A 21536-nucleotide genomic window follows, 5' to 3' on the forward strand; every position below is an offset into this window, starting at 1 on the left:
AGGGCCGTGGCACCAGCAAAGACCCAGCGCAGCCCAAAAATTGGGCCTGTGTGCACTGCTGGGATGGGCCGTGGCACCAGCAAAGATCCAGCACAGCCCCAAAAATTAGGCCTGCGTGCACTGCTGGGATGGGCCGTGGCACTAGCAAAGACCCAGCGCAGCCCAAAAAATTGGGCCTGCATGCCACTGCTGGGATGGGCCGTGGCACCAGCAAAGATCCAGCGCAGCCCCAAAATTAGGTCTGCATGCCTCTGCTGGGATGGGCCGTCACACCTCATTCCTTGGGCTTCCGGCCAGTAGAACTCCCCCCACCTCCCACAACAGTTTCTGACAAAAGGGCTTCTACAGAGAAGCCACCAGGAAACATTTGGGCATTTCACATTTGGGCTCTGGTTTGGGATGCAAAGACTGCCTGGCTCCCTCTACCAGACAAGTGGAAAAGGCAGGAAGAACAGCTAACAGAGGTGACAGCCAGGCAGGAAGGAGTAGGCGTGCCCCACTGGGACCTAGGTGGAGGGTGAGTGGAGGGCAGACACCATCCAGAGCCCACGGCCACTGAGCATGTGTGCACGTGTGGAGACCACCTGTGTTGGACTCGTCTGTGGCCCAGCCCGCCAAGCCGGTCTCACCATCAGGGCAGCCAGGCCCTGCTCCGCCAGTGTCGTCACTGGTAGATGCTGTAGATCTGCCTTCTGTATTTCTGGAGGATGAAATGTCGTTTAATCTTTGTCGTCGGACCTGCCCAGAAAGCAAAAACCGGTGCAGGTGTGGGGGTGAAATAAGAGTCCGTGTACCCTGGGCGTGACCAGGTGGCAGGATCTCGTGGCTGGGGCTGGGCTGGTGGCTGGCCATGCCCTCATCTTCCTGGGGCACTGCCTTTGCCATCTTAAGGGATGGCGAAGGAGACTGTCTGCTTCACACACACACAGCTCCCTTTCTGGGAATAAAATCTCAGCTCCTTACTACAGCTGAACGTGACCTCTCTCCACCCTGACTTCACAGGCCTCCCAGTTGTTCCCACGACTCTCCAGGCACCGTCCTGCCTGAGGGCCACGGTACCTGCTGCCTCCTCAGCCAGGAATATCATTCCCCTTCAATTGTTTGCCCAAAAGGCTCCTTTTCATCCTCTGAGTCTTACCCTAAGGACCACTTCCTGAGAGCAGGCTTCCCAGTTCCTTCTGGCCAAAGCAGCTTGCTGTCTGACCCCTGACCCATCACCCGTCTAGCCCACTGTCACACCTGCTACACTGCCCAGTCTTCTCGCCTCCCTGACACATCAGAGTCTGCAACTGCTGAGGGTGGGATCGGGGGAAGGTGGACACCATCTCCCTCCGGGTAGCCACCCCTCGGTCGGCAGCTGGTCCCACAGACCCTCTGACTCCCAGAATAAGACGTGTCTCCTCAGCACCCACAGGGCCCTGGACACCATCAGGGGACCAGCCTCCAAGTGTCGAAGCTCTCCAGGCCACTCACCTAGCTCTCCGCCACTGATGGAAAAGTCCTTCTCCAAGATGACCCACTTCTGAATCTTCTGTGCATTGGAGATGGCTTTTTGGTTGACAGCACTGATGCCTTTCTGGATGGCCGCATAGACCATGGGATCTCGCAGGTCCAGGATCTCCGACACCGTGGTCGCCTGGCTCCCCACCTCCCGGCAGAACTTGATCGCCTCCCAGTTCAGCATGTCCAGTGGCTCTCCGGTTATTTTGTCAACCTCGCACTGCCCCCGCGACACCCCTGTCACAACCCCTAGCATCCAGCCCCAGGGACCAAGATGCAGCTTCCCACCTGCTGGAAAACCCACGTTACCTTCAGTGTCAGGAGGATGCTCAGGAACTTGGCCTTGTCGCCCACCAACATGGCATTACTAATGATGGGGATCGTCTCCTTAACCAGGTTCTCGATGGGAACGGGGGCCACATTCTCACCACCGGCTGTGATGATGATTTCTGAAACGAGGCATGACTGGGGATGGGTCCAACCAGGACAGCCCAGGGCCCCCATGCCTTTGCAGATCAGAGGGGCCCAGGTGTCAGCAGCAACCACCACTCCCCCGAAAAACCCCAGAGGCAGAGGAGCACCCCTGCCCTTGGCCAGGTTGCTCTCCATGTCCTCCTCCAAGCCCCAGACCCAGAGTCACTCTGCCCCTCCTCCCCCATCTTCTTCAGATTCCCATCGAGCATCCACATCCTGAGTATTCCACTTGGACAGCATCTTGTCCACTCCTGGCCTGTTCCTTGGTCCCCTGTGCCCTGATCCAGGCCCTCTGGTATGCCCTTGCCTGGAGAATAGTCAAGAGCTTCTGACCATGCCCTGACTCTCTGTCTCTTGCTGTTCCCATTGTCTGGCAACTTTCAAAGATCCCAAGTCTAGGCTCCTCCCGGGGGTGTGTGGTGCCTCCCTAGTTTTGGCAGGCTCTTAAAGGATTGTGTCACTGTCTTCCCCTGCCTAAAATCCTTCAGGAGCCCCTCCTCCTGCCCGAGACACAGTCTTCACTTGTTCCTCCATCCTGGGACACTTGCTGCTTCCTGTCCCTCCCACACAGACTCTCCATTCCATCCTGATCTTGCAGTCACCTCCGCTGAGGTCCCTGTAGCACTAAGAATGATCCGTTTGGGCCCATGATGGACATCTGTGATACTGTCTGCCCAGTGACTCCTCCGTCCTTTGAGTTTCTTTAGAGAACTACCCTCCATCTCTGTGTGGTCTGGGGAGGGGGTGGGCTGCTGGGGTGAGCCTGTGACCACATCGGACCAGTCAGTGTATTCCATCCTCTACAGTGATTCATTCTGAGATGGGATACTGACCCAGGAAGATCCAGTGAGAATCAGACATAAAACTTGCCGACGCTGTTGGGAGTAGTACACTCTTCCTCAACCTTTGGGTGTTAACGATGAGCCTAGACTGTTGGCAGCCATCTTATCATCAAGTTGGAAAAGCCTCCTCAAGAATGGCATCAGGGAGCTCCCTAGTGGTCCAGTGGTTAAGAATCTAGCTTCCAATACAGGAGATGTGGGTTCAATCCCTGGTCAGGGACTTAAGACCCCACATGCCATGCGGCAACCAAGCCCTTGAGCCACAACTACTGAGCCCACATGACAAAGAGCCCGCATGCCTCAACTAAGACCAGATGCAGACAAAGAAATAAATGAATAAATAAACAAGAATGGTGTAAATACAGAGGGGACCTTGGTCACAGGATAAAGAGACCTGGATCCAGCCATGCCCGAAGCATGCACTTTTGGACTTTACAGTTTGAGCCAGCAGCTTTACTTTTCCACTCAAACCTGTTTAAGAAGGGTTTTCTGTTGCTTATCACAGAAATAATGGTAACACAGCCCTCTTACTGAACAGTTACAGCCTATGTCAGGCTCCATGCCAAATGCTCTGCATCAGAGGTTGTGGGTTAAATTCCACAGTGCTCCTTCTGCCTGTTTTTGTAAGGCCACGAGCTAAAAAGTTTTTACATTTTTAAAAGGTTGGAAGGAAATCCAGAGAAGAGCAATACTGGTGACACGTGAAAACCCTATGATGTTTGTATTAGTGCCTGGCCACGACCACAGGTCTGGACATCAACTGTGGCTACTTTTGTCCCACAGCAGTCGAGTGGAGCAGCTATGTCAGAGACCCTGTATCCTACAAATCCAAAATATCTATACATGGGCCCTTTAGGGCTTCCCTGGTGGCTTAGTGGTATAGAATCTTCCTGCCAATGCAGGAGAAGCAGGAGACATAGGTTCTGTCCCTGGCTCGGGAAGATCCCCTGGAGAAGGAAATGGCAACCCACTCTAGTATTCTTGCCTAAAGAACCCCATGGACAGAGGAGCTTGTCGGGCAGCTGTCCATGGGGTCACAAAAGAGACACGAGTTAGTGACTAAAACAGTGACCAACTTTATGGGAAAAGTTGACTGATCCCTGTTCTGTATCATTTCATTTAATCATGATAACTCTGTAGTTACTGTTATCTGTAAATGACAGGGGAGGGAACAGAGGTTTGAGGCCCAGTATAGGCTTCTTTTCTGGCTCCATCTTGCTGAGGGCCAGATGCTGGGCACAGGGATAGCACTGGACAGTGCATGGGCTAGGGTGTTCTGTACATCTGTGTGAGCACCCATCCGCATGAAAGGTGGAAAGGTGGAAAGGCAGAGCCTTCAGTGTTCAAGGCTGGCCTGCTCGCTGGAGGGCCCTGGGAACCCAGCCCCAGTACCTTTGATGCGGCCGGTGATAAAGAGGAAGCCCTGGTTGTCCATGCGGCCTAGGTCCCCAGAGTGGAGCCAGCCCTCCTCATCAATGGCCTCCCTGGTCGCGTCCTCCTGCTCCAGGTAACCCATGAAGACATGCCGGCCCCAGAGGCAGACTTCCCCCACGCCATCCTTGCTCGGCTGGTACAGCATGTTCTTACACCCTGTCACAACTTTGCCAGAACTGCCAGGGGACAGGAGGGAAGAAGACTGAGGCTCAAGGGCTGAAATCACCCAGTTCCTGACCACCAGCTCAGCTGGCCTGGGCCGGAGCTGCCGCTGCATCCTCCCCAGGACCCAGTGGGTGCTTGTGACTGTTGGCTGAGTGGAGAGAGGGCTGGTCCCACCAAGGGAGTCAAATTCCCAAAAACCCGGTGAACCGGGCTTCCCTGGTGGCTCAGTGGTAAAGAATCTGCCTGTGATGCAGGAGACAGCGAGTTTGATCCCTGGGTCAGGAAGATCCCCGGAGAAGGAAATGGCAACCCACTCCAGTATTTCTGCCTGGGAAATCCCATGGACAGAGGAGCCTGATGGGCTACAGTCCATGGGGTCACAAAGAGTCAGACACAACTGAGTGACACTTTCACTGGTGAACTGGGAAGCCCAGTGGAGTTGTAGGTTGGTTTTATCTTCACGTACATGGCAGAAAGACTTCCCAGCTTAAAAACAACAACAAGATTCCCCAGTGGCCAAGTGGTTGGGACTACACGTTTTCCCTGCTGAGGGTCTGGGTTCCATCCCTGATCGGGGAACTAAGATCCCGTAAGTCACATGGAGTGGCAAAAAAAAAGAAAACCAACCAACCCCAGCAACAAAACCCTCTCTAGAAAACAGGAATGTTGCCCTGAATGCAGTGACCAGCACAGCTGATTTCAGGTAAAATGACCAGCCAGAGTCTCTTTATAGTTACTTCCATAGGACAGAGTGCTAGTGAAATCTGGATTTTCATGAAATTCCTTTTGCTAGTGATACCACTTGGGAGGGTGGTCTTAGGATGCAGAGAAGGAAGTATTTTCTTTCTGCCTGGCTGAGATCTCTTCTATTGGCAGTTAGAAGGGTCGGTGGTTTTAGGGTGAAGTGTAGAAACTCCCTTAGTCAGCAAGTGGAAAAAGAAGGCAGGCCTGAGATGCTTAAAATGTATATGAATGCATAAATGTGGACTCTGGAAAAAGGGTACAGGTGAACAGACATAGAGAACAAATGTATTGACCCCATCGGGGGGAAGGCAGGGTGGGATAAATTGGGAGATTGGGATTGACGTGTATACACTACAATGTGTAAGACATAACTAATGAGAATCTCCTGTAGAGCACAGCGAATGCTACTCAGTGTTGTGGTGACCTTTGGGAAGGAAAGCCAAAAAGAGCAGACACACACACGACCAAGAAGGAAAGCCAAAAAGAGCACACACACACACACACACACACACACACACACACACACGACCAAGAACTTCCCAATGTACAAGCTGGGTTTAGAAATGGCAGAGGAACGAAAGATCAAATTGCTACCATCTGTTGGATCATAGAAAAGCAACAGAATGCCAGAAAAATATCTACTTCTGCTTCATTGACTACACAAAAGCCTTTGACTGTGTGGATCACAACAAACTGGAACATAGTTAGAGATGGGGATGCCAGACCACCTTACCTGTCTCCTGAGAAAACTGTATGTGGGTCAAGAAGCAACAGGACATGGAACGACTGATGGTTCAAAATTGGGAAAGGAGTATGACAAGGCTGTATATTGTTACTCTGCTTATTTAACGTATATGCAGAGTACATCATGCAAAATGCCAGGCTGGAGGAATCACAAGCTGGAATCAAGACTGCCAAAAGAAATGTCAACAACCTCCCATATGCAGATGATACCACTCTCATGGCGGAAAGTAAAGAGGAACTAAGGAGCCTCTTGATGAGGGTGAATGTTGGCCTAAAACTCAACATTCAGAAAACTAAGATCATGACATCTGGTCCCATCACTTCATGGCAAATAGAAGGAAATAGAAGTGGAAATAGTGACAGATTTTATGTTCTTGGGCTCCAAAATCACTGCAGCCACGAAATTAAAAGATGCTTGCTCCTTGGGCGGAAAGCTGTGACAAACCTAGACATCGCATTAAAGAGCAGAGACATCACTCTGACAACAAAAATTCATATAGTCAAAGCTATGGTTTTCCCATATGAATGTCGACATTCTAGGAATCAGCGAACTAAGATGGACTGGAATGGGTGAATCTAACTCAGATGACCATTATATCTACTATTGTGGGCAGGAATCCCTTAGAAGAAATGGAGTAGCCATCATAGTCAACAAAAGAGTCCGAAATGCAGTACTTGGATGCAATCTCAAAAAAGAATGATCTCTGGTTTCCAAGGCAAACCGTTCAATATCACTGTAATCCAAGGCTATGTCCCAACCACTAACGCTGAAGAAGCTGAAGTTAAACGGTTCTATGAAGACCTACAAGACGTTTTAGAACTAACACCCCCAAAAGATGTCCTTTTCATTATAGGGGACTGGAATGCAAAAGTAGGAAGTCAAGAAACACCTGGAGTAACAGGCAAATTAGGCCTTGGAGTACAGAATGAAGCAGGGCAATGGCTAATAGAGTTTTGCCAAGAGAACGCACTGGTCATAGCAAACACCCTCTTCCAACAACACAAGAGAAGACTCTACACATGGACATCACCAGATGGTCAACATCGAAATTAGACTGATTATATTCTTTGCAGCCAAAGATGGAGAAGCTCTATACAGTCAGCAAAAACAAGACCGGGAGCTGACTGTGGCTCAGATCATGAACTCCTTATTACCAAATTCAGACTTAAATTGAAGAAAGTGGGGAAAACCACTAGACCATTCAGGTATGACCTAAATCAAATCCTTTATGATTATACAGTGGAGGTGATGGAATTCCAGTTGAGCTATTTCAAATCCTAAAAGATGATGCTGTGAAATTGCTGCACTCAATATGTCAGCAAATTTGGAAAACTCAGCAGTGGCCACAGGACTGGAAAAGGTCAGTTTTCATTCCAATCCCAAAGAAAGGCAATGCCAAAGAATGCTCAAACTACCGCACGACTGCACTCATCTCACACGATAGTAAAGTAATGCTCAAAATTCTCCAAGCCAGGCTTCAGCAATACGTGAACCATGAACTTCCAGATGTTCAAGCTGGTTTTAAGAAAAGGCAGAGGAACCAGAGATCAAATTGCCAACATCCGCTGGATCATCGAAAAAGCAAGAGAGTTCCAGAAAAAGATCTATTTCTGCCTTATTCACTATGCCAAAGCCTTTGACTGTGTGGATCACAATAAACTGTGGAAAATTCTGAAAGAGATGGGAATACCAGACCACCTGACTTGCCTCTTGAGAAACCTGTATGCAGGTCAGGAAACAACAGTTAGAACTGGACATGGAACAACAGACTGGTTCCAAATAGAAAAAGGAGTACGTCAAGGCTGTATATTGTCACTCTGCTTATTTAACTTCTATGCAGAGTACATCATGAGAAATACTGGGATGGAAGAAGCCCAAGCTGGAATCAAGATTGCCGAGAGAAATATCAATAACCTCAGATATGCAGATGACACCACCCTTATGGCAGAAAGTGAAGAGGAATGAAAGAGCCTCTTGATGAAAGTGAAAGTGGAGAGTGAAAAAGTTGACTTAAAGCTCAACATTCAGAAAATGAAGATCATGGCATCTGGTCCCATCACTTCATGGGAAATAGATGGGGAAACAGTGGAAACAGTGGCTGACTTTATTTTGGGGGGCTCCAAAATCACTGCAGATAGTGATTGCAGCCATGAAATTAAAAGATACTTACTCCTTGGAAGGAAAGTTATGACCAACCTAGACAGCATATGCAAAAGCAGAGACATTACTTTGCCAACAAAGGTCCATCTAGTCAAGGCTATGGTTTTTCCAGTGGTCATGTATGGATGCGAAAGTTGGACTATAAAGAAAGCTGTGCACCAAAGTATTGATGCTTTTGAACTGTGGTGTTGGAGAAGACTCTTGAGAGTCCCTTGGACTGCAAGGAGGTCCAACTAGTCCATCCTAAAGGAAATCAGTCCTGGGTGTTCTTTGGAAGGACTGATGTTGAAGCTGAAACTCCAATATTGTGGCCACCTGATGCAAAGAGCTGACCTATTTGAAAAGACTCTGATGCTGGGAAAGATGGAGGGCAGGAATGGAAGGGGATGACAGAGGATGAGATGATTGGATAGTATCACCGACTCAATGGACATGAGTTTGAGCAAACTCTGGGAGATGGTAAAGGACAGGGAAGCCTGGCGTGCTGCAGTCCATGGGGTCACAAAGACTTGGACACGACATAGTGACTGAACAGCAGATGACTGATTCACTTTGCTATACAGCAGCAAATAACTTTGTAAGCAACTATACTCCAGTATAAGTTTTAAAAAAAAGTACAAAGAGGATTCTTATGACTTCCCAATTAAAAACTTTCCTAGAAGTGTGGAAAAACTCAGGAGCTGTACAAGTTTGATGTGTTCATCCAAGTAAAGCTGAAAAAAAATTCTACACAGGAAAAAAAAAACCCACCTGTTTAAGGATGGACTACTTTTTGGTTTGGGGGAAAAAAACAAAGCTCAAGTGGGCATTTGGGGTTACAGAAAACAGACCCAGGTGTAGTTGTGTGCTGGAAGGGGTGGATACTGATGTACAGAGTAAAGTAAGAAGGAAGAGATGGTTTTGCCAGATTTGGAAGATCAGATTTCGATTTCACTAAGTTCAAAGCCAAATGCAACCTGGCCAAACACGAGAGGAGACTCGAACTTGCAGTATGGTGCATTTGGTGGGGGCCAGGGGGACAGGGAAGGACGACCAGGAGGTCCTGAGAAGGAACATGGCTCCCAGGCTCCGAGTGGAACTCGCCTTTGGTGTTCTTACTGCGTCAGTGTCACTGGGCTCCATCCTGCAGCCCAAGGTGAGCTAAGCTTGGGAGAAAGCCAGAGGGGCCTGGGGACATGTTTGAAACAAAGCCTCTTGGAGATGAAGGATCCCTAGGCCTCAGGAGGTCAACCTGGGGTGGGACATCTGGAGGCAGAGCTCACAAGTGACAGATAGGGTACATACATAGAATGTTTGGGAGACCTCCCTCTTTGTCCGCAGGCTCTCGGACAAACTGGGGCTTCCCACAGTCATGAAGATTTGGAGCCTGGAGGCTGGAGACACCAAGTCAGGATTCATCATATCCCAGAAACCCTCCCACCTCCATCGCCTTTGACCCAGCGTTGCCAGAGGACCAGGTGTCTGCCTAGGAGACCAGTACCTTAGAAACTTGTAGTTTGCCAGGGTGGATATGGAGTGGGGTCCTGAGCTTTCACTCATACCGTACACGTCGCCTATTGGTATGTCCAGGCTTAAAAAGAACTCAGAAGTCTCCTGGTTGAGGGGTGCGGCCCCACTGATAAAAATGCGGCAGTGATCCAGGCCAAGGGAATTCTTGATTTTGGTGAACACGAGTGCCTTTGCCATGCGGTAGCTCATGGGAGGGTCATGTTCCCTGTGAACATGGATGCCAAGGAAGGTTCTGTAGCCACAGAGCCACACAGGGGTGGATGGGACCCAGCTGGAGAAGGCTGAGCCCCCTCACCCACCGCCCTCCATGCCTGGCCCCAGTGGTCCCACCACTTACCCTAGCATCCTTTTCAAGTTGACCTTTAAGCCAATATTCCTTGCCCACAAAAACACCTTTTTCCTCAAGCTTGAAGACTTGCCAACAGCCTCCTTTATCTTCTCGTGCATCTTTTCCCAAATTCGGGGTACCCCCAGGAAGGCAGTAGGCTTTACCTCTTGCAAGGTGTTGACCAAGGTGCCCTGCTGGACACAGAGCTCAGTCAGCAACACCTGCACCCCAGGTGTCCATCTCTCCTCAGCCACTGAGGGCAGCCCAGGAGAACTTTCTCTTAGCTTTCTGGACCAAGGTGAGCTCCTGACCCATGGGAGCCAGCCCATTGACTAGCCAGTGGCCAATCAGTTTAACCCGTTCTCCCTGGGGACATAGTGGAGCGTACAGACTGGTAGAATATTTTTGGAAGGCAGTGTGACAGTGCTGTTAACATTTTAAATACAGCTAGGCAACTTCACTTCTGTGGGTGATAGAACTCAGCTGGACAAAAGTCTCCAATACACGGAGAAACACATGTGAGATGCTCTTAGTGCATCATTTTGTAGTAAAATGAAAACAAGCTACGTAGCCAGTGTGGGGGGAGTGGCTAAAGAAACTGTTGCCCAAGCATGAAGTGGAGTATCATGAAAGAGTCTCCCTCAAATTGATCTACAGGTTCAATGTCATCACTATAAAAAATAGGCAAGATATTTTATACCAACTGACAAACTGCATGGAAATGCAGAGGACCTAGAATAACCAAAGCAACGCTGAAAAACAAGACCAGAGGACTTACTATTACTTGATTTTGAAACTGACTGTAATGTAGGGTGATCAACTGTCCCGATATGTCCAGAACTGGAGGTGTTCCTGGAATGTGGGGTAATTTTTATTTATGAAACTGGGAGAGTCCTGGTAGACAGGAACAAGGTGATCTCACTACCAAAAAGCTGGAGAAATAAAGTCAGTGAGGTTTTGGTGTAAGGACAGACATAAAGATCAATGAAACAACTGAAAATCTAAAGATGAATCTTTGCATTTATGATCAACTGATACTCAATAAAAGTGCCAAAGACAGACAAACAAGCAGCGAGCTTAGCTAACTTAGAGCATTCTTGCCAGACACAAAAATTACCTCAAAATGGACCACAGACCTAAAAGTAAGAGCTGTTAACAGATCTAAAAGCCCTCCAGAAGAACACATAGAAGAAAATCTCTTTAGATACAGTATGTGTAAGTCACTTAGTCGTGTCCAACTCTTTGTGACCCCATGGACTGTAGCCCATCAGGCTCCTCTGTCCATGGAGTTCTCCAGGCAAGAATACTGGAGTGGGTTACCATTTCCTCCTCCAGCCCTTAGGGTAGGCAATGATTTTCTTAAAAATTACACCAGAAGCATGAAAGGAAAAAAAAAATCAATAAATTGGAGAGTTAACACTCATTAGAGGTGAACATTTTCTGTTTTTCAAAAGACACTAGTAAGAAAATGAGAAGACAAGCCACAGAACTGGGAGCAAGTATTTGCAAAACCTATCTTTGATAAACAATTTGTGTGAAGAACACAACGTTCAACAATAAGATGTACAACCCCATTTTTACACAGGCAAAACTGTGAACAAGAGATTTTTCCGAAGAAGATACACAGGTGGCCAATATGCACAAGAAAAGTTGCTCACCATCATTAATCATTTGAGAGATGCAAATTAATAGGAGAGAGACCACTTCACGTCCGCTGCTGCTGCTGCTGCTAAGTTGCTTCAGTCGTGTCTGACTCTGTGCGACCCCATAGACAGCAGCCCACCAGGCTCCCCTGTCCCTGGGATTCTCCAGGCAAGAACACTGGAGTGGGTTGCCATTTTTTCCTCCAGTGCATGAAAGTGAAAAGTGAAAGGATGCAATAATAATAAAAACAAAAATAGTAACAAGTGTTGGTGAGGATACGGAGGAACTGGACCTCTCATACACTTCTGGTGGGAATGTAAAATGGCACAGCCTCCTTGAAAACACTCCTGCAGTTGCACAAAATGTTAAGACAGGAATTCCCTGGCAGTCCTGTGGTTAAGACTCCGTGCTCCCACTGCAGGGGGCACGAGTTCAATCCCTGGTCAGGGAACTAAGATCCTGTGTGCTGAAGCCAAAAACAAGTTAAAACGGCTTTGTTCCTAGTGCTAAGTTGCTTCAGTCATGTCTGACTCTTTGCAACCAAGTGGACCATGGCCCACCAGGCTCCTCTGTTCATGGGATTCTCCAGGCAAGAATGGTGGAGTGGGTTACCATTTCCTTCTCCAGGTGATCTTCCTGAACCCAAGGATCAAAGCCCCGTGTACTGTGCCTCCTGCATTGCAGGCAGATTGTTTACCGCTGAGGCACTGGAGAAACCCATTAATATTTCTGTAGATATGCATATTCCCAGTAAGTGGGGTAAACATGAAGACTCAAATAGCTTCACATCAGTTCAGGTCAGATTCTACTGCCAAAAATGTTTGGTTTGTGGAGGGTTTTGGAGCTGGGAATACTGAATTTTAAAAAAAAAAAAAATGCTACACACACACACAAATTCTGCCTTTAGTACCACTCACATTTTAGTCTTAGGTAGTTCAGTATACAACCTGAAAAACCATGGACACCATGATTTGGATAAAGATAAAAACAAAAAGAAGGTGGTTAACCAGTTCACATGCTGCTAAAGGGGAGCATTAGCTGAGGACAGAGAAGGAACCCCTCTGCTTACCAGATCTGGGCCTTGATGGAGCCATCCACCCTTCCAAGCTGCCCTTAACCTTGACCCCACACCCCCAGATCTGGGCCCTGTTGGAGCCGTCCACCCATCTGGGCTGCCCTCAGCCTTGATACCTTGAGAGCGTCTGGTTCAGCAAAGTAGATGAAAGCCCCGACCTTAATGGGCACCCAGACATCCATCATCTGAGCTGCGATGTGGCTGAGAGGAAGGTAGCTGACCACCACCTCCTGCTTTTCGGAGGCATAAGCCAGGTTGCATTCCCTTGCCACCGACCCCGCTGTCCACGTGATCTAGAACACAAGCTGAACTTAGGATCCAGTGAGATCAGACATACTTCCTCCTCCTCACCTGAGGGCTGTTTAAATGCAGTTCTTTACCCAATTCAAGGCACCTCCTAAATGCTAGGCACTGCTCCTGTTCTTTACAAACATTGAGTCATTTAGTCCTCATCTTAACACTGGGGTTGAGAACTGTGATTCTCCCCCATCATTGAGATGGGAAACCAGAGGCACAGTTCACTAACTTGCCTGAGGCTGGGACGAACTGTAAACTACAGTGGGCAGCTTTGGGGGATTACCAGACGCCCCAGGATCCAAAAGGAGACCCTAGAGTCAGGATGTCTACCGGGAAAGTCAGAAAATCTGAAGGACTCAGTGTCTTAACTCCAGGGACTTCCCTGGTGGTCCAGTGGTTAAGAGTCCACTTTCTAATGTGGAAGATCAGGTTCAATCCCTGGTCAGGGAACTAGGAGCCCACATGTCACAGGGCAGCTAAGCCCGTGCACCACAACTGCTGAGCCTGCTTGCCACAATGAAAGATCCCACATGACTAAGACCCAACACAGCCACACACACAAAAGAAATCCTGACTCCACCATTTACTAGCTGAGTGACCCTGGGCTATTTGCTTAAAATCCCTTGCAACCTCTATTTGCTCATCTGTAAAATGGGCACAGAATTTCCTTGTGTCAACATAAAATTAAGAAACCACTGTCCAAAACACAAAAAGACCACTCTTAATCCCATGGAATAAACACCCCAACAATTAGTATATTAATGTTTTTCTTAAAAAGTTATAAAATTTTTATTGGAGTGTAGTTGCTTTATAACTCTATGAATGTTTTTCTTTGTCCAGTGCGTACTTTGATGTAAAGTTTTAGCATATCTATAATTTAGCAATCTACACTTCTTATGGTATCATACACTGGTCATTAATCCGGCCACGTGGGCCTCTGCACTGTTATTCCAACAAGTCAGGCAAAGTCCTGCCTCAGGGCCTTTGCACTGGCCATTCCCACTGCCTGGGATCTGCTTCCTTCAACTGTCTCCACAACTATTAATAACTCTTTGGATGCTGAATTGCTAGTTAAATGTCACCTCTTAGAGAAGCTGTCTCACCCCCAAACCGAAGCTTCCAGCATCTGTCTAATCCTCTGAGTACTACTTGCCACAATCTCAGTGGTTTTATTTTTTCATTCCCTGTCTGTCTTCCCAGGGGCCACGATTGGGTCTGTTCTGTCCAAAGCCATTTTCCAAGCACGTAGTAGGTGCCCAGTGAATTTTTGTTGAGAAGGGACATTTAAGAGAAGAGAAGGGACATTCAAGAGCAAGGAAACATGCAAAACCCTTGGCCCATGGTGAGCCCTCAAGATTTATTCCTTGTCTTTCTCTGGGTCTCAGGATGGAGGGATTTTCCTTCTGCCCCCATAAGCACTGTTACTCCAGAGGCCCAAGGAATCCAGCACCCGTTTGTTAAGAAAAGGGGCTAGGTGCGTGCAGACTGTGATTTAGTCGTTCAAACACCCGTGGGTTCAGAACCTGGCTCAAGCTCATTCTTCGCTCTCTAACCTTTCTCAAGTCATGTCCCCTCTCTGAGCCTGTTTCCCCATCTGTGAAAGGGGTTAATGACACATCTTAACCTTGTGGGGTTTCTGTGAGGGGTTATATCTGTTTATCTCAGCATGGCCTAATATTCTATAAAACGGGGAAACTTTGAATTGTTGACATATGTTGAGCACCTGGGACTACCTTTGACTTCTTGCTATAAAAATGATGACGATTATGATGATTTTAACTCATTATTGACTGCGGGATTCTTGAAACTAACGCCTGAGGCTGGAGTTTTCATTTTGGCTGGCCAAAAATCAATTCTGTGATTTCACTAACACTGTTTTGCAGGTCATTACATTTAGCGGCTTACACCTGACAGACTTGTAAAGTCCTCTCTAGCATCGTGAATTTCACTTTCCACATCGGAATCAATCATTAAGGCTCTTTGTCTTTTTGTTGGTCTACATGCATATCATCTGAATCAGAACTATGTTCTGAAGAACTGTCATCTTCTGAGACGCTTGTATGTACGTTGCTCAGACAATCAGAGAAAGTATTCCCATAAAATTCACTGAAAAATTCATCTTTGTGTGAAATTTCACCATGTGTTATCTTTGAAGATTTTACAGTAATAGATTAGCACTTATCACATACACAAAGTTGGAACAAAAATCTAACAGAGAAAAACGTGAATGATAATGACAACTGTAAGTTGTCTAATGAAACTTTGATCAACTTTAAGTTCTAACAACTTCACACTTGATGTTAATTGTATCAGTGTCTAAAAATGTACTGATACGTCTCCAGTCAATAATGGGCAACAAAAGATATATTAAAATGTCTCCAGTCAATAATGCATTAAAAGTCACAATAAGGGACGCTGATGAGGCTGTGTGCCAGGTATCACTCTGAGCATTTATATCTGTGTGTAGGTTAAGTGAAGAGTTAGCCACTCAGTCATGTCTGACTCTTTGCGACCCCATGGGCTGTAGCCCTCCAGGCTTCTCTGTCCATGGAATTGTCCAGGCAAGAATACTGGAGTGGGTAGCTAGTCCCTTCCCCAGGGGATTCTGCCAACCCAGGGATTGAACCCAGGTCTCCTGTATTGCAGGCAGATTCTTTCCTGTCTGAGCCACCGGGGAAGCCCACGTGTAAGTTAAAGACAGCGGCAAATTCTCTGCCACCCCCTCCATTCAGAGCTAGAGTCTGTTTCCCTTCTCCTCACAGGGCTGGTCCAGTGGCTGGTTTTGACCTGCAGAGCAGGGCACCATGTGAGCTTCTGGCCCTGAGCCGTAATAGATGTGCCTTTACATACAGTATGCTTGCCCTTGGAGCCAGCACCACAGTGAGAAATTCAACAGCCTCACTACCTCCATGCCACAGAGAAACCCAAGCCCCAGGAGACATGTGAGTGAAGCCCCTCTCGGACCTGTTAACCCGGCCTGTGCACCGGCTGAGTGACCCCAGCTGACACTCCGTGGGGCAGAAAAGACACTGCTGAACCCTGGTCCAAATCTGAGACCCAGAAATAACGCACTGTTGGTGTTTCAAGTCGCTCAGTTCTAGAATGGTTTGTTACACAGCAGTAGCTAACTGACACAGTATGGGACATTATTTAACCTTCACAGCAACTCTTAAGAGCTATCAACTGTTCTTGTCTCCATTTCACAGGTGGGCAAACTGAACCCCAGAGAAGTTAAGGGAGTTTTCTCAGGTCACACAACTAGCAAATGGGGGAGCCAGGATGAAGATCTAGGCAGACTTGCTCCAAGAGCTTGGCGTTCATCAGCTGTCTTCAAGGAGATGATCTCAGCAGACATGGAGCCACTAGGAGTATGAATGCTGGCCAGGGTGGGCTTCCTCAGACCCTCTTCATTCATTTCAGTCCACAAAAAGGATTGAAGCCTCCTGTATACCAACCACTGGAGACACAGCAGAGAACCCAACAGACTGCCGCTGCCCTCAAGGAGCTGATGTTCACGATAAACACATGACTGTATATAATATGTCAGTGCACGGAAAACAGTAGCCAGAGGGGATCAGGGACTGATGGGGTGGTTTATTTTTAGTTGCTGTTTTGAACATGAAAGTCAGGGAGGACTTCTCAGAGGCGGTAACATTTGAGCAGGGACCCCCAAGGAGGTGAAAGAGGAAGCCAAGTTGGTCTCTAGGAAAAAGAATTCCACGTAGAGGGAACAGCCAGAGCAAAAGCCAGTGTGTACTGCCAACTCTTAAGCTGGGTTGGTGCAAAAAGCTCATAAAGTAGAAACACTGGGACGTCCCTGCTAGTCCAGGGGCTAAGACTCCGTGCTTACAGTGTAGAGGGCCCAGGTTCAATCCCTGGTCAGGGAACAAGATCTGACATGCTGCAACTAAGACCTGGTGCAGCCAAAAATAAGTAAGAAATGCTTCATTGTAGAACTAGCAGTCTTTCTGACTCACAAAGGGGAGTGTACGTGTTGGGTGTACGTCCTGCCAGACACTTTTCTACTTATAAAGCTTACAGGCTTGTACATCGGTCGCTTCATTTCTCAATTTTTAACATAAACCGCCTGTGCTCTGTGCACTGTTCTTCAGCTGGCTTCAGCGTATTTATAGTGATCGCATCTTTAAGGATCTTTACACCTTAGCCACATAGATCAACAGTGTAGGTGAAAATGTGGACTATGACTCCAGCCTGCCTGAGTTCAGATCCTGGCTCTGCCATGCTGCTTGTTGTGTGACCTGGACCCAGCATTTTAACCTCTCTGGGCTTCAGTTTTCTCATCTGTAGAAACAGCGTCCACCTGATAGAACAGATAGAATTATAGAATCACCAGGAGGATTTACAAAGTGTAAAACTCTCGGGATGGACCCTGGCATATCACGGGCGTGCAACAGAAATGAACCATCACTGTCTTTATTGTTCTTTAGGAAAAAACAACAGCTTTATCAAGGTGTAATTGACATGCAGGGAACCACCTGCATTTGGGGTGTACAAGTTGGTGCATAGTGACCTATATATGCAGCTGTGCAGCCATCCCCACCATTGAAATGGTGAATGTTCCCTGTTCCCATCACCCTTTGTCATGCCTCCCTTTTGCCATCCCAGGCAGCCACCATCTGCTTTTGGTTCCTGTAGACAAGTTTGCATTTGTAGGGTTTTCATCACACAGGCTTATTTTCCTGACCAGAGTTTGAACTTGGGCTCTTGGGAGTGGCACACGGATCCTAACCACTGGACCTCCTAGGAATTCCATTTCTAGGGTTTTATATAAACAGGATCTTTTATTTAGTTACAGTTTTAAATTACAGTTAGGTCATTGTATTCACTTCCTAATTTATTTTTTAATTAATGTACGGTCTTTGTGCTACACACGGGCTTTCTCTAATTGCAGCGAGCAGGGACTACCCTTCATTGTGGTGCGTGGATGTCTCATTGCGGTGGCTTCTCTCTCTCTTTTTTTTTTGGTGGTGGCTTCTCTTGTTGGCTTCTCTCGTGGGCTCGACAGCATGTCGGCTCAGTAGTTGCTGCACTCAGGCTTAGGTGCCCTTCTGCATGTGGTATCTTCCCAGACCAGGTACTGAATCTGTGTCCCCTGCATTGGCAGGTGGACTCTTAGCCATTGGACTGCCAGGGAAGTCCCTTTCTAGGGTTTTATATAAATAGGATCTTTTAGCGTGGATTCCCCTTTTCTTTCCTACCAGTGACCTAAATTACCATCAGCTTTGGACTCCACTCAGACATGCATGCATTTTCCCCAAGCACAGAGCCTTCCTCAAGTAACTAAAACATCAGCTCCTGCTTTATCCCCTGAAACTCAGTGTTTACACTGCCCTTTCACATACTTATTTTATCAAGCATGGTTCTGAGCTCAAACAACTCAGGAGGCAGGGACTGTTACATCACACCCATTTTACAGATGAGGAAACCAAGGCTTAGAGATCCTGGATGTGTTGCCCAAGATCATAGAGCCAGGTCTCCTGCAGAGTACCTGATCTCAACCCCTGCACTATGCTGCCGTGACTTTGGAAGTTTGGCTTAAGTCTCTCTGCCCCACAGATCAAGGTCCCCCATGCCACTGTGCTCCTAAACGCCACTGTGCTCCTGTGGGTCAAGAACAAAAGCAGTCTGAAGGCCTCTGCCCCAAGGCATTGAGACCCTGGAGGCTGCAGAGTCCAACCCCGTCAGCAGAGACAGCACTTACATTGTCATGGCTGAGCATCACCCCCTTGGGTTGGCCTGTGGTCCCAGAAGTATAGATGATCACGGCACACTGATTGACCTTCTGGCTTTTTATGATCTGGTCCAGTTGGGCATCGGGAATGCTACTGCCAAGTTCTAGAAAGTCATCCCACTATGGAAAGAAAAGACCAGCAGAGGGTGGCGGCTCAAGGGTGTGAGGGGACCCCCGGCACACCAGGTGTTCCCTTTCCCCAGTCAGGTCTTGCCTCACCAGCTGCCCTGGAAAGATGATTCCCAGCAGGAGGAAGGGTACTTCATACAGAGGCCCTGAGACACCTGCTTCTCCACTTCCTGGGCAGGCTACTCAAGCAGCTCCGCCTCAGTTTCCTCATAGGTAAAATGGGGATGATGTCAAGGCCCAACTCTTTGGGTTGTTTGAAGCAGTAAATGGGTCACTATGTGTAAAATGCTTAGAACAGCAGAGTTCAGGATTATTTGTTCTCTGCCTTTCCAGATTCCACTTGGCACCTCAAACTTAGTGACCTGATTGATGGAACTGAAGGCCATCCTGATTGGCTTAAGCTAGAAGGTCCCATCTGCCTGGGCCACAGTGATTGGACTGGTTCTGGACATGTGACCTCAGATGGTCCAATCACAGTGAAGGTCAGGGCTTTGGCTGGAAGTGCTGGGACATGAATGAATCATCTGAACATGAGGTAACTTGAGCTGCTGGATTGTCTTAGGACTAGAGGGAAGCAAGGTTAGTGGAGAGCAAAATGGAGCCTGCTAAGTCATTTCAGTTGTGTCTGACTCTTTGTAACCAATGGACTGTAGCCCATCAGTCTCCTTGGTCCATGGGGATTCTCCAGGCATGAATACTGGAGTGGGTTGCCATTTCCTCTCCAGGGGATCTTCCTGACCCAGGGATTGAACCCACGTCTCTTATGTCTCCTGCACTGGCAGGCAGATTCTTTACCACTCTGCCACCAAATGGAGCCTTGGGAATGTTATTTGAGCTCCTGGGTCCAGCTGTGCATGGGTTGTAGTTACATGAGCCAACAGATGATCTTGGAAGCTTACGCCATTTGGGGTTAGGCTATTATCACTTGCAACCAAAGATATCCTTAGTGATAAGACATACATCATCTCCCTCTGGCAGATGAAGAAGCTGAGGCTCAGAGGCGGTAAGTTACCTGCCCAGGGTCACACACTAAGTAAACAGAGGAGCTAGCATTTTAACCCAAGAGTCCAGAGCCTGTGCTTTTAATTACCTTAGAATTTGATGCCTCACAAGGAACTGTGAGGCTGTATGAACCGAATTTCACATAAGAACTGCAAAAATGCTGTCTGATCCTCGAGTGGGGCTCTGGAGGAGGACAGTGTCCTGTCTGCAAAATAGAGGGCTCTCCGTGTCGTCTAGAAATGGCCAGCATTGCCTGCAACCTGACAGGGCAACGCTGGCCCCATCCAAAAGGGAAGGACCTTTCACCCGAGCATCTCTAACAGGGTGGAGTGATGGTGAGAGGAGCAGTGCACACCGACCTTTGGAGGGACCCTGTCCTTTCTCTGAGAAATGCCCCAAGCCCCCCCTCAAAAGGATGCTCCCCTAATGGCAGGTGCAGGACCTCATCCTCCCATGGCCACAGATGATGGGATCACATAGACACCGGACCCAACCCAGTCCAATCCAGTCCTCTGTTGGAAATCTGGAATTGGTCCCGAGTCCAACTCCAGGCATCACCACCTGCCCAGTTAATGGTCTTCTTCTGTCATCCCCTTGCCCTCAAATTTCACCTGCTAATTTTCCAGGCATTTCCTTTTTCTCTCAGTTCTAATGAATGTATTCCTAAACTGAATCTAAAAATAGGAGGTTCTACTCGCCCTGGCAGAGAAGTAGATACCTAATCTGTAGGGGCAATTTTGCCCATCCCCCACCCTTGGCCGGACGACCTATGCAGTATCTGAGGATATTTGTGATTGTTTCAACTAGGATGTAGTAGGTGGAGGGAGGCCAGGGTTGCTCCTTAACACCTAAAAATGCACAGGACAGCCCCCACAATGAAGAATTATCCACCCTGAACTCTGCTCAGTGTTATGTGGCAGCTGGATGGGAGGGGAGTTTTGGGGAGAATGGATACATGTTTATGTATGGCTGAGTCCCTTCACTGTTTACCTGAAACTATCACGATATTATTAATCGGCTATATCCTAATACAAAATAGCAAGTTTAAAAGAAAAAAAATATCCACCTCGAATATCCAGTGAGGCTGAGAAACCCTGCTGTAAATACTGTTTCTAACAAAAGGGTTTAACTTATCCAGACTTAAGATCTTGTTGCCATGATGGTCACTTTTATTTAACCTCTGAAAGGTCTGTGATTCTGGTCAGTTGTCTTACTTAGTTATCATCCTGGTCTTAATATTCTAAGGTTTTCTGAAAGGTACTCAAGCTGGCGAGTGTTTTGGCCAGAAAGGATCACTGTCATCTTTCCTCCCACTTGAGTGGAGGGAAAACCAAATAAATTCCATGACATGTTAGGACTTCTGATTTGGATCATGGGTTTGATTGCCTGATCTCAGGAACATTAACAACAGGAGCCTGGGTTGGTCCCTCACAGACCTCCTGCCCTGACTTCTGTGAGTTAACTTCTTGTATCCTTAGAAACAAGACCCAAACCCTCTCCTTTGGCTTAAGTGGGTCTCTGTTGCTTGCAGTCAAGCATTTTCTGACTCTAGAAGGCCCTAAGGCAGACTGAATATGCAACAACAACAACAACAACAACAACAACAAAGAATGTGACATGTATGATGTCACACAGTCTTCAGGGGCCCTGTCCCTCCCTCAGTAAGAGGTGGACTCTGGTCTGTGGCTTGGCCTCGACATGCTACTTCCACGAATAGCTCATTCAAGGCAGCACAG

The 21536-nt window shown here is 47.7% G+C and overlaps 1 protein-coding gene across 1 annotated transcript in view; it reads right to left on the minus strand.

The window, feature by feature from the left end:
- Positions 1-664: 664 nt before the first annotated feature.
- ACSBG2 (acyl-CoA synthetase bubblegum family member 2) overlaps positions 665-21536 on the minus strand; it is a 31775-nt gene continuing 10903 nt past the window's right edge. The window contains exons 6-13 of the mRNA XM_052642820.1: positions 18640-18789; positions 12737-12913; positions 9911-10092; positions 9545-9778; positions 4209-4426; positions 1810-1949; positions 1474-1720; positions 665-738 (exon numbers count right to left, since the gene is read on the minus strand). Of these exons, the coding sequence (XP_052498780.1) occupies positions 665-738; positions 1474-1720; positions 1810-1949; positions 4209-4426; positions 9545-9778; positions 9911-10092; positions 12737-12913; positions 18640-18789 (1422 nt within the window). The remainder of the gene's footprint in view (positions 739-1473; positions 1721-1809; positions 1950-4208; positions 4427-9544; positions 9779-9910; positions 10093-12736; positions 12914-18639; positions 18790-21536) is intronic.

The sequence above is a fragment of the Budorcas taxicolor genome, chromosome 7 (assembly GCF_023091745.1).
Source record: "Budorcas taxicolor isolate Tak-1 chromosome 7, Takin1.1, whole genome shotgun sequence".
In the NCBI taxonomy this organism is placed as follows: domain Eukaryota; kingdom Metazoa; phylum Chordata; class Mammalia; order Artiodactyla; family Bovidae; genus Budorcas; species Budorcas taxicolor.